General features: G+C 34.5%; 1 protein-coding gene across 2 annotated transcripts in view; it reads left to right on the top strand.

Annotated features, from left to right (window-relative positions):
- DMXL2 (Dmx like 2) overlaps positions 1-14,198 on the top strand; it is a 126,687-nt gene that overhangs the window by 63,569 nt on the left and 48,920 nt on the right. For both annotated transcript variants that reach the window (XM_090270601.1, XM_090270600.1), the window contains exons 11-16: positions 20-291; positions 954-1,650; positions 1,994-2,115; positions 7,084-7,173; positions 9,260-9,377; positions 11,347-11,466. In XM_090270601.1, coding sequence (XP_090126727.1) covers positions 20-291; positions 954-1,650; positions 1,994-2,115; positions 7,084-7,173; positions 9,260-9,377; positions 11,347-11,466 — 1,419 coding nt within the window. The remainder of the gene's footprint in view (positions 1-19; positions 292-953; positions 1,651-1,993; positions 2,116-7,083; positions 7,174-9,259; positions 9,378-11,346; positions 11,467-14,198) is intronic.

Raw genomic sequence — 14,198 nt, 5'->3', positions numbered from 1 at the left:
AATTTATTTTCTGATTCAGAGTTATCCCTGGACAGAGAGTCTGAGGCAGGTACAGGATCATCAGAACATGAAGATGGAGAACGAGAGGGCAGTCCTAGAACCTGTTCACAACCTAGTGCACAGATGCCACTGCCTACTGTCCTGCTTGATCGGAAGATTGAAATGCTGCTAACTGAATGGAATAAGAATCCTGACATGCTTTTTACTATACACCCTGTAGACGGTACCTTTCTAGTGTGGCATGTAAAGTATTTGGATGAATATAATCCTGGAATATTTAGACAAGTCCAGGTATATTTTATTGATAAAGCAATTAATACATTCATATATTTATAAAAAGAAGCAGATAATATGCAGATTTAGCAGGTTTTCAGAATTACTCAATGATTTTGTTTTCAATAAGCAACTGAGAGTAGAACACTTACATTGCTACCAAAATTTGTGATCATCGATAAACCTGAATAATTCAAAGTAAAATGAATTTGGATTGTGATACTGAATATTTGAATATATGTGTGTAGATAATTTTTGCAATATTTAAATTAAGAAACCCTAAAAACGTGATTCAAGATGAGCTCCCCTCCCCCCACCTCCTGAGTTTATTAACTGAATCTAGCTAGCTTTATCTGTTATCTTTTTGAACTTCAGATCCCTGAGTTTATTAACTGAATCTAGCTAGCTTTATCTGTTATCTTTTTGAACTTTAGATCATGGTTGTGGTCATTTATATGTGCAGGCAAGGTGCTTGAACCTGTTTGTTTCTTTAGTCTTCTCTTATACTGTGAATAGTGATATATGACATAAATGCAGGAAAAGGATTAGACCATAAAAGTTTGAAAATGATACTTTCTGTGAGGAAGCTGAGATTTGGCATTTTGAAAATAAAAGTATTTTTGAAAGACTTTTTTGAGACACAGACTATTTACATTGAATCATATAATTGTGTTTTTCAGGTTTCTTTTTCTTCTCGGATTCCTGTTGCATTTCCTTCTGGTGATGCAAGCTCTCTCAGTAAAAATATCATGATGTATGCCTGTATAAACGCCACAAAGGAGTCTCACCCCACTCTGCTACCCCAAGAGATGATGGCTGTGGGCAGTCCTCACAGATCACAGCCACACTGTAGATCACAGAGTACAAATATGAACATTCTAGCTCCCACAGTAATGATGGTCTCTAAACACATAGATGGGTCTTTAAACCAGTGGGCAGTCACTTTTGCTGATAAGTCTGCCTTTACCACTGTTCTAACTGTATCTCACAAATTTAGATACTGTGGTCATCGATTTCACCTCAATGACTTGGCATGTCATTCAGTTTTACCACTGTTACTGACATCATCTCACCATAATGCTTTGTTGACTCCTGAGTCAGATTGTCAGTGGGACTCAGTCAGTAAGTTAAGTAAATTAGAGGATCCTATGAAACATATAAAAGGTTCCTCGAAACAACCTCTTAGAAATGCAGCCACGCGTACATTTCATGATCCAAATGCAATCTACAGTGAACTTATTCTATGGCGTGTAGACCCAATAGGACCTTTGTCATACACTGGGGGTGTATCAGAATTGGCTCGAATTAATTCTTTACATACTTCAGCCTTCTCTAATGTAGCTTGGCTTCCAACTCTTATTCCCAGCTATTGTCTTGGTAAGTTCATTTTAATTGTGAACTTGTTGAAAGCTTTAAACTGTTAGTTGTTATCCATAAAATGGTTTATATCTGTCATTATTAGAAGGATTTTAAATAAGTATTCAGAATGTAGTCACCAGACTTACATTTAGAATTTTTAGATGTTTGTTTTTAATCTTTTTCCTCATAATCTATTTTCTCTTGAAAATTTTTGCTAATAAATTTGTATCCATTTATGTCTGTTTAATTATGATTCTTGACCTGATTATGCCTAAAAAGAACAGTGTGAATATTTGTTTCATGTTCTTCAGTCAATAGTAAAAATAAACTACATTATAATGCAAAGTGTTTACTTTCTCAGGTACATATTGCAATTCTGCAAGCGCTTGCTTCGTTGCTTCTGATGGCAAAAATCTTAGACTCTATCAAGCTGTGGTGGATGCAAGGAAATTACTAGATGAACTGTCAGATCCAGAATCTTCAGTAAGTATTTACTAACCTGAGAAGGAATTCTCTTTTACTTTGTCTAAGGTCTTTGCTAGTTGGCTAGGGAGTGAGCATATATTCTGGGCTCTGTATGACAAATTTATTATTTTTAATTTGTGTCTGATGTAAATGAATCATAATTACAGCCTACATAGCACACAGCAATACATTTTACATTTAAAGAAATAAATTTTTTTTTCTGAAATATGACAATTTCTTCTTGACATTTTTACTTTCCAGTTTGGTTCGGTTAGTCTCTCTTTGCTCAAAGAATGTCTTAAGGCAGCTGTACCAAGGTCTGTGTTTAGGTTAGAACATTTGAACTTTTCTGAGCTTGATTCATTATTTTAAAAAATGGTAGTGGGTATTGTGACAACTGTAAAAGAACAATAATTTAAAAAGGCGAGAAAAAAATTACTATGGATAGAATATATTATCAGTTGGAGGCAGTATCTCACTCTGGTAGTTCTATATCTGAACTGGAAGTCATGTATATTATTAGTTAATATTCAGATTTGAATAATGAATTTTCTATTTACCTATAGAAACATGCATCTTTATAAAACAACTGTTCTAATAAAAATCTTTTTAATAGTGAAAACCAGAGACTATTTTTGAGTGTCTGCTTTGTGCCTCTAGAAGTGTGGGGGGTACAGGCATAAATTTCAGTGTCTGCCTTTAAGGAGCTTTTAATTCGATTGAGGAGAGAAATTATTAATAAGATGTTAAATAACAGTTTAAGACAGAAGAAGAGGTGCCTGAGGATGGTTTGTAATTAATTGTCAAATTGATGGCACTAGAAGTATTTCATAATTCAGAGGCTAGAGATATCAGTTTAGGGTAGGCATAGAAGTCTTTAGTAAGGACAGTATTTGGGTCCATTTGTGATGGATGGATAAGATTTAGAAAGAAAAATTCTTTATCTTTGCCTGAGAGAGTGGCCTGGAAGTAGGTGTGGATATAGGAAAATACATGTATAAATATGGCTTATTCCAGAAACCAGTGAGAAAACCAGCTGGACTGGAGCCAAGGGTTTGTCATAGAGAAAGTCTAGTGTCTGAAAATTAGAGTTGGAGGGTACTTCAAAGATGACCTAGTCTGACCAGGCATCTGATGCATTGTTCCCCTCTACCACGTTCCTGCTAACTTGTCTTCTGGCTTCTAAGAAGGGAAACTCAGCCTGAAAGGCAGCTCATCTTGTCTTTGAAGTACCCTCACAATTGTATGAAAATTACTTTTGTATTCCTTAAATTCTATTTGTTAGTCCTAGTTCCATTTAGAATAAGTAATATTCCTTACATATGAGAGCACCTCAGATATTGAAGACAATTTCTTGTACTCTTGAATTTCTGTTTTACATCTGACCGTGGTTAGATTTCTTCTCAGCAGGTTTCAGTTTGTCTATAAGATCACTAGAAAATAGCAGTATTACAGCTTCTTTCATTAGATACTATTATGTTTTGGCAGTCACATCACTATTATGTTTTGGCAGTCACATCCTTTTTTTTAAGAGAGAGAAAGGATAAAGGAGGGAGAGAAACATTGATGTCAGAAACATCTATTGGTTGCCTCTTGCATGCACCCTGATAGGTACCAAACCTGCAACCTAGGCATATGCCATGACTGGGCATCAAACTGGCGACCTTGGGTTTGTGGAATGGTCCCAACCTTCTGAGTTATACCTGTCTGTCAGGGCTCACAACATTTTTTGTATGTAATTAATTCATATTGAGCTGACTCTCAAATATTCCAAAGGTTTTCTTTTTCTTTTTTTGGCCAGTAACCCTTTCTACGTTTGTGCATTTGAGTTTGGGACCCAAATGTATGCTTACTTTCCCTGTTACGTTTCATCTTGTTAGGCTCAACTTAGCAGTACAACTTTTTAGTATATTTTTGAATCCAGATTCTGATATTTGTTATTGTTTTATGACTTACAGCACCAGCCTATTTGATGAATGTTGTATCTACATATTCACCTAAGTCAGTTATTACAATGTTAAACAGGACAGGCATGAAGAAGGAGACTAGTAGTGTACATTTGAAATCTTTCTCCATTTTTATTGTCTGGAATATTTCTTTAGCTCATCCCAAGGATTTCCTTGAGGCAGCTTGTTATGTACTTTGCTGGAATAAAATATACCCTGTCTGCCAAATCTTCTGCAGTGAAAAAAGGAAGTCAGATATGTGTGCCATGGTTGTTTTAATAGATAGTAGGTTGAATATATGTAACCTGATATCTCCTGATGACCAAACATTATACTAAATAGACATCAAGCTTTTTTGTTTTCCTTTTTGAAAATTGGAACATTTGCTTCTTTTTAGTCTTTTGGCTATGACATTCCCCATGGTTTCTCAGAAAACATCCTCTGTTGTTCATTGATCTCCTTTGCAAAATTACCCTAACCTGGTCATTATTTTTCCAGTAAATATAACTTCATTTAGAGCAGTTAGACACATTCTTAGAATTTATTTATTTATCTTGGTGTTCCACTTCCACCTTACTAATGTACTTTTTTCTTAAACCTTCCATTTTTTCTGAAAGTTAGGAAGTAATATGTATTCACTGTAGAAAATTTTTGGTTCATTTCTACTTTTGCAAGCTAAATTCTTGAAATGGATCAGAGACAATTGGACTTTTAATATTAAACCATCAGCCTCCATTAATAATCTTATCTTTTCCTTTATCTCTGTACTCTGAAAACAGTAATTTATTCAATGCCTTAGTTAATTTTAAATAAATTTTAATTTTAAAATAGTTTTGATTTACAGAAAAGTAACAAATATAGTTTGGTTCCCAGAATACTCCACAGCTGGCTTCCCCTGTTGTTAACATCTTATATTTCCAGGATACATTTATCACAACTAAGAAACCGTAATTGATATGATACCGCTAATTAAACTCCAGACTTCATTAAGACTTAACTGATTTTTCCACTAATGTCCTTTATGTGTTCCAGGATCTCATCTCCCCAAAAACCACATTATGTTTAGTCATCATGTCTCCTTAGTCTTCTCTGATCTATAAGTCTCTCCATCAGTTTTCTTTATGACTCTTGACAGTTTTGAGTAGTACTGGTTAGATATTTTGTAGAGTTTTCTCTCTATTTGGGTTTGTCTGCTATTTTTGTCATGGTTAGACTGCATTTATGAGTTTTGAAGACTACCACAGATATGCAGTATCCTTCTCATCACATTATGTGATGGGTACTATTAACATGACGTACCACTGATGATGTTAACCTTACTCATTGTGCCAAAGTAGTCCACAATTTTTGCCCCTTAGCATCTCTTTCTCTTCTTTAGATGAGGAAACTTTTATTTCCAAGACAGGAGAAAGGAAACACAGATTCCCATTTGGTATTGTATTGTTATGTAATGATACCAATTCAGTCATAATAAATACTACTTGGAACCTAAATTGTAGTTGTTGTACCATCAGCATTTGTCATAGCAAGGAAACTGGGGGAAAAAAAAACAATTAATGAAAAACTGTCCACGCCCCTAGAATTTAGAATATAATCACAGAGCCAGCATTCAATAATCATGGCCTCCTTCTCCTACCACCAAATTCTGCGTTCCCTTACACTTTTTCTTGAGCCCCATGGTGTTTTGTTTTGTTGTTTTTTCCTGTTTAAACCTGATGGAGTGTCCTAGACATTCCCACGCAATCCAGTTTCTTTGAAGTCCTGTCTTTTTTGAGTTGCTTCTTTTTCCCATCAATTTTTAAAATACGTTTTAGCAATACCAAGAGTTTCCTGAGTTTCAGACACAGTCTTTCTTGTCCTCATTCTGTAGTAAGAAACCAGGATCTATCACCCTGACCAGCCACTCTTCTTTGCATGTTGGTTAAATAGCATGAGTTCAAAATAGTCCAGGGCCAGTCTCAGCTTTCATTATAATGGACCTCTGTGTTTCCTGACAGAAATATTTGTTTCTTTTTTAAAGCTCAAGATTGTGGGGATAGGAATAAAAAATTTCTATAGGTGGGTACTAGGTGTAATAGTGAGAGGGGTTACTTCTCCCTCCATCCTTTGGTTTGTAGCCTAGCTGTGAAGGAAATGGCATCTTACTGATCATTAGTTTAAGACATACCTGCAGCATGGAGGACAGCACCCCACCACAGAGGGCACTATGCCCCCGCTGTGCCGTAGTTTCAGCGGGCATTCTGTTCTGTTAAGCCAGCTGCTTCCAGGTGGAGAGCCACTTGATGAAGCTCAAACAAATTTTATGGGGTTAGACCTAGTGCCATATCTCTTCCAGATAGGCTGCAGTTATGGTGAGAGAGGCACTCATCTCGGATAAAAAATTAAGGGAGCGCCAAAAAAAGTAATCAAGGTAAACACTATTTTAATGCAACATTTTAAACAAAGTTAAAGCAAAAATTTCATGGTGAGCAAAATGCCAACATTTTAAATAAAGACAGTATCTAAGAGTGTCATGAGGAACGATATCAGATCCTGAGGCAAAAGGAAGAATATTTACCCTATAGTCCTGTTTTCTGTATTTTTTTAACAGTTAATTTTTACCCAGAACATTAAAGTAATTGAAAAATATTGCAAGTTGAAAGTAAGTATATTAAAACTGACAACATTATATCGAGTTTAAATATTTATACCAAAACAGAATTCATTATAATTTTTACATTTATTAATGAAGGCAAACTCTTCAGGAATATTATTGAAATGTCTGTCCTGGACCTTTAAGGTTGCAAAATGAAGAAGAAATGTTAAAAGAACTAGATGCCTTAAAGTAGTTATATACTATTTATATAAACACTATGGATTTTTCTTGACTGCATAGTTAATTTAAAAAATAAGAATAAGTTGAAGTATTTCTTTGACCATTTGAACTTTTTACTGCCAGTCAGTTAATTTAAAGGGAACTTGAATGTGTGAGGTGCTGTATCATACTGACAGTAGTTTCATAAATTGTTGATTATTAACACTTTGTGTTTTTTATTTACAGAAACTAATTGGAGAAGTATTTAATATTGTGAGCCAACAGTCTACTGCACGACCTGGCTGCATTATTGAACTCGATGCAATAACCAACCAAGTAAAAACATGCTTGTGAATTGGTGATAATTAGTATACTTTATCCCCGTGTTTTATGTGCCATGTGATATATTTCATTCTCATAATAATATGTTGTTTGGTACTAAAAACAGCCAACTTTTCTTAATTCTTATAGTCAAAAATTTAATGATTTAGGAATTATTCTTCTCCAGTTGAATTGTATCTATAGCCGTGTTTTCTTGTTTAAAGATCATCTGACTCGGGAAGCCACGAGGGAAAATATAGTACTGCTGCATAGATGCTTCGTTTGCAGTTTCTCTTATATTGTTACTCATTTCAGCTCAGTAGAGGGTGACTTATCTTTAGGGTGTTTGCCTTATTAGGCTAAATAGTAGATATTTCTATGAGGTCCATTAAAATGCAGATGAAGATAGGATCAAAATATACATTTACTTTCTAATCACAGGTCTTTCATATAGCCAGTGTTCTTCGCCAGCTACTGCTGAGGGAATGAGAACCCTTCTCTCTATAGGGAGTTTGTAAATTCATTCTAGCTCTCAGGGTATTTGTTTCTTCAGGATCATGTTTATGGACTAAGAGATAGAACTAATATAGTCATTCTAAATATAAAAAAAGATTGGTGAGGAAGTTACCGATATTTTCAAACAAGGGAATGAAGAAAGAGCCAGTCATATTTAGAAACAACTATAGAGTTATGTCATTGTTTTACCGTGGTGCCTTGCACATTTTGGGGGGGTGAGGAAATGTAGTAATTTTCACCAGTGTAGAGAAATTACCACATCAGTTCTTGGCAACAGATCTGTGGATGCTAGACTCAAATTACTAATGCCTCCTAGGAAATCCTTAACTTTTCTATCCCTTAGTACAATGCCTTTCTTACAAATTCAACATGTGATTCCTTTTTCTATTCCATAGGGATATGGTAAGAGAGTGGATTGGCTTCATTCCCATAGCTATCTTAATTTTTAAATGGAGGGGGTATTAAATTCATCCTCCACTTTAGCCCGTTTGTTACTCTTTACCACAGGGTATTAATATAGTATATTAAATATTGTGAATTGATGATATTCACTAGCATTCTGCTTTTCACTTCATGCTTGCTCACAGTTTTTCCCTCCTAGTAGTGACTATCTTGAATAAAAGGGCTCATAAACTGTAAGCACTGGTAAATGACTTAGGCTTTTTAAATGATAAAGTTAAAAAGTCATTCTAGGTTTGTGTCCAATGTCCTATATGATTTCTGTATCCATGAGGGCAGCACTCTCTTTCATTTCACTTATTTTTCTCTGGGCGAGGGACCTTTTACACTATGAATGTAAAAAGGATTTTTTTTTTTTTTTTTCATATTTCTATCTTGAAATCTGTGGGGCAGCCATGTAATTGACTTGGCACACTTCCAAATAGGTTTTGGTTTGGATTTAGCCTTTCCTTGATTTTCTGTCCATTTCCTGTGATTCTAAGTTGTCATTCGTGACAGTTTTTATTCTTCTCTGGTCCCAAAACATGATTGTATAGCATGGGAGCTGACAGTGATGCTTCATCCTTCTAGAAACCCTAGTTACATGTGAGTTCATTTCTCCAGAGATGTGTCATTTTCACTGGCTGTTTTAGGGTTCCTTATAATTCCCACCAGACAGATTTATTGGGAGTATGTATTGTACTTTGAGAACCTTTCTGGTTTTTATTTTGAAGGAATTAAGAAAACCAAAGGAATCCCATACTAGTGTGTCTTACATAGTTAGCTTTGCCTTTTCCAGCAAGACATGAGACCCGATACTTTTGAGCTCAGATTGGTATAAATCACTTAACTATGTTATGTTTCTCTTTTTTTGAATTCTTTTTTAGAAACATATCTGTTGATTTCTTTTTATTAGAGTTCCTCATTTCTGCTATTGGCTATAGCATCTTTGAAAGTATTTTTCTCTGCCCAAGTAGTTCTAATGGTTTTTTTTCCTGTTGCTTTTTCCCTCCCTTCAATTAGTTAGTAGATAAAGAGTAGAAATTGTTAGCAATTTATTTCTTCTACATTAGTATTCTTGGGTTGGAGGTATGTGGGAGATAAGGAATTTCAAAAATTAAAAACTTCATTTTTTTCATATTTGTAGTGTGGTTCAAATACACAGTTGCTTCACGTGTTTCAAGAAGACTTCATTATAGGATATAGCCCACATAAGGAAGCTTTGGAGAAAAAGGAAACAGAAGTATTTTTTCAACCATCACAAGGTACTTTTGAAAAATAGTCTTGCGTTTACTTACCTTAATCTTAAAAAAAGGTGTTCAGAAAGTTTTTTGAGTATAGATCTTTATATCACAAGTCATCACTCTCATAATTTTTAGCAAATATGCCAGTTCTGTCAAAATTGCTTGTTGGTAGATTTGGAGGGCATGTGGCTGAAATTACATTTTGAAAGACAGTTTCATTGACAACAAATCAGGTGTGTGCCCTGACTGGGAACCAAACCAGCAACCTTTTGGTCTATAGGCCGCCATTCAATCCACTGAGCCACACCAGCTAGGACGCCAGCAATCTTTTTATATCATGGTTTCTTTCATTGATAAGGTTGCTTTTGAATAAGTTATTTCATTAATAATTGCAAGGCCCTGGCTCAGTAGCTCAGCTGGTTAGAGCATTGTCCTGATACGCCAAGGCTGCAGGTTTGATCCCTAGTCAGAGCACAAGTGAGAATCAACCAATGAATACCTTGGTAAGTGGAACAACAGCTCCCTCGCTCTCCCCCTCCCTTTCTCTCTCTAAAATCAATAAATAAGAACAATTACAAAATTATGATTTTATAATTCTATCAGTTCTCATTTATTTATTAACTGGAAAGCATTTGTAAAGAAAAGCTTTCCTGTATCAACTGAAGCTATTTGGCTACTCTGAAATAGTTATTTTTTTGGAAAGGCAGGGTAAGTGCTTAGTTCTTTCCCTTTAATTGACTGTTTCAGTGGAAGAAGTCTGTGCCCAAGTTAACGCCAGGGGTTACAGAATAATTTGTAGTTGTTTGGCTTTCTTTTTCTTTTGGGTATCATATGATCTCATTTTAAAAAAACTCTCAGTTGAAGAATAATACATAAAAAAGTACTCATATTACTCATGGATATTTATGTTCTTAGCATATTTCAATCAGTTTTCAGTCACTGTTTTTCTTAATGCCCACATCATCTTATATATATATTAGGCTAGTGAGGATCCTTTCAAGTTGGTCCTCTGAGTCCTTTTGACAAACTTCTTTAGTTTTCATAGTTTACTTTCTTTCAGGTACAACTAGATGTTCTAGGCTCATCTTGTATAATAGATATTCTTTGTAAGAATGGAGTCTTCGCTCCAAACTGTTTCTTTTAATGGGAATGGGAGATACAGATCACAGTTTGGGCCCAAGCATTGCTCATTGTCACTAAGTTGTCATTATGGATTTTCATTCTTAAGGAAACGTGTTGTCCTGTGTAGATATCACTTTCATATATGAAGAATACAATTTACATATATGACTAACAGGGAGTATTATGTTCCTAAATAGTGTCTTTTCATTAAAAAATGCATAAAATTCCTAGAAAGTCTCTTCTGTTCCACTACCACTGCCCTTCCCCCATGACTTATTAAAAAAATGTTCTTTTTGTATAGGAAAAACAGGATAAATATTTATTTCATTTTTCCTTTTAATTGCCAGTTTTTCAAATAAGGAGTTAGTGCTCCAGATACTGAGGGGCATCCAATGAGACTGGCTGGGCTCTTGTACTGTCCCTCCCGCTCTTGCTTTCTCTGTGCCTCTTTTCTGTCTTTCTCTTCCTTTTTGTCCTTCCAGTTCTTCTTGTTCTTTTCTATTTTTTCTTGTGTGCCCTCTCCTTCTCATTTGGTGTTTTTATGACTTCATTAAAAAATAAATACATATCAATGTATTTTAATAGATTGTATTCCTTTTTATTCTTTGATGCTCATATTGTCCAATCTTTGACCAACAGGTGTCCCTTCACGTTGGTTTTGTGTACTTTTGATGTAGCCCCATTAGTCATTGATAGTTACCTAACTTTTGGCACAAAAGAGATATAAAACTGCTTCTAAATGTCTATTCTTTGCTCTCTCTCTCCCAATTTTTAATCATATTAAGATATGTTTTTAAAAACTGTTCTTTATTTTAACCCTATAGAAACATATTAGGTAACTTAAATATTCTTTTCCTTTGACCAATAGGCTATCGCCCACCACCATTTTCAGAAAAGTTTTTTCTAGTAGTAATTGAAAAGGACAGCAATAATTACTCTGTTCTCCATATGTGGCATCTTCATCTTAAATCTGTACAGCCATGTTTAGGTAAGTAATTTTTATGTAGCAATGATGTGAAATTAAATTTTATTGAATATGCTTTAGATTATTTAATTCATTAAAATGAAGATCGAATGAACTGTAAGTTGAGTTGGTAAATCGAAATATGCATATGCCAGACTTTTAATTACAGTGTCATAAATCATTAATAAAACAGATTAATCTAAAAAACATTATGGATACATTAGACATAAAAAAACCCAAAAGCTTGATTGACTTATTTTTTCCATCAATACTTAATGTTTATATGACTGTTCTAGATACTATGTCTCTATAATCAGTTTTGCTATAGAATTAATATCTTTTTCTGTTGATTAATACATAATGCCTTCTGATACAGTGTACATTAGCTTTTGTATCACTAAGACAAGCACATTTGCTATTTAGAAAAATATGATTGAGCATCTGAATTGAAGCTCATAAGTAGAACTGTTTTGGTAGCACATTAGGAACTGCAACATTGATAAAAAATTACTTTAGCCATGCTTTTGCTGTATACATTTATATTAATTATTTAATGAAGTAGAAATGCCATAGTATGAAGCAAAGGAATTGATCACAGGTATTACTTTCTGAGAGATAATTTTTAAAATGAAGAACTGCATAGATAGCCATATCAAACTGAATCTCCTTTAAACTACTTAACTCAAAATATTTGAGTTACTAAAATCTTTTATTCTTTCTTAGCATTACATAATTTAACTGACTTTATACACATCAAACATTTATTATATGAGCTAATTATATATATACATATATATTTTTTTCTTTTTGTAATCCAAATTATTACAAAATTGTGTAAGTAGCAGTTCTAACTGGGCCATGAACTGGCATTATCAAAACCAAATTTGATAGAACCTTTTTACCTGTGGCTAGAAGAGCTTAATCTTCTTGAGCCAGCAGGAATCCAAAAATTATTTCAAAGCCTTTGGAGGTAATTCTTGGCATTACATGTTGTTTCACAGAAATACAAGAATAGAGGGATCTAAAACCAGCTCGTCAGGAAGAGAATTCTTAACTGAGCAGAGAATATAGTATTTTCTAGAGTTGAGCACAGAGGTAGGAATGGTTCTGAAAAGATTGAAAGAGAGAGTAGCAGATCCTTGTGGTAGGACAGGAATCATGTGATACCTTCTGTCCCCACTGCTGGCTCATGAGCCAAGTGTCCCACTGTTGTTTTCCTAAGGCCAGGGCTAGTGTAGAGTTGCTTGCTTACCCTGTTTTGTGACAATAGTGTGTGATGACAAACAATAAGATTTCAGTAGAGTCAAACAAATAATATGCTCTTTTCAGCTATGATAGGAGCACCTATCTTTTGGTTCTAACATTCACAGCAGATTTAACATAATGTATATTGCCCTTCATAGCTAATACTTGTATTTATCAGTGTGTTTAAAATCCTGGCAGAATTTCAAATTATAGGTTGAACTTTAGATGGGGAAGAAACATGCTGAGTAACATCTAGGTGCCAGAGACTGAGATAGAAGCATTACACATGTGAGATAGATTCTATCTGCACTTTACTAATGGAATAATGTTAACTAACGTGACTAAGTCCCACATCTAGCTTGTTGCAAAACCAAGTTTCAAAATCAGGTCTCTGGCACTAAAGCCTTTGCTTTTTTCCTGCTCTTATTTTCTTTCTTAGCATGGCTTATATATTAGAAAATTGCCTGTTTTATAGGAAGGGAAATCTAGTTCAACCTTTTTTGCTGATGAGAAAATAAAGTAGGTGAAGTTTGTTGCCTAAGGAAATGTATTTGGTTAGTGATAGAGCCAGGAGCAGTACTTCTGTCTTCTGACTACCTATTTAAGTTTGTAGTCTTATTCCATTTTACTAAAAATGTTTTCATATTTCTTCTTGAATATTCTGCCATTATAAAATAGAGCAAAAGGATATTTATTATTATCTCTTTGGCATTCTGGTGCTCCTTTAGATGTACAAAACAATAAGACCTCACCCTTGCCCTTGATGAATTCATAGTCTAAGGTGGAGAGACAGACACACAAATAAATAAATATTATGCATAATATCCCTCACATGTAGCAGAAGTACAGGCAACTGAATCTGCTTAGAGACTTACATTTCACTCTCGTGTGAAAGGTTAAAACTCTTTGGAAGAAGATCAAGGTCAATATGCCTTATAAAGCCAGTCAATTAATACTGTCTTGAATTTGATTGGAACTTTTATCTTTTGTATTTGTTCTGAAAATCATTATTTTGTTTCAACACTTAATATTGAAGAGGCTGGTGTTTTAGTATCTTCTTTACCACACTAATTATGTGATCTAAAATCATAAAGTTTTCCAAGTTTAAATTTCTTTATCCATTAAGTGAGGCAGTAGCTTGTTATTTCTCAAGGTTTGATTCATAACTCATCTGTTTTAGCAATACCTGGGATGCTTACTAATGCAGATTCTGGGATCTACCCGCAAATAACTGAAATAGTGTCTATGTGGTTAGGCCCAGAAACCTCTATGTAAATAAGTTCCTCAAGGTTTTTATATGTTTTAAAGGTTGAGAACATCGGACTATATAACTTAAGGTTTTTTTTTTTCTAGTTTTTCAATACTTTTAATTATATTTTATTGATTATGGTATTACAGTTGTCCTCATTTTCCCCTCAGACCCCTCCACCAGGCACCCCCCACTCCCTCAGGCAATCCTCCCACCGTTTCATGTCCGTGGGTCATGCATACAAGTTCTTTGGCTACTCCAT

The sequence above is a fragment of the Furipterus horrens genome, unplaced genomic scaffold (genome assembly GCF_987537825.1).
Source record: "Furipterus horrens unplaced genomic scaffold, mFurHor1.1.pri manual_scaffold_3, whole genome shotgun sequence".
In the NCBI taxonomy this organism is placed as follows: Eukaryota; Metazoa; Chordata; class Mammalia; order Chiroptera; family Furipteridae; genus Furipterus; species Furipterus horrens.
This window is presented reverse-complemented; position numbering and strand designations above follow the sequence as displayed.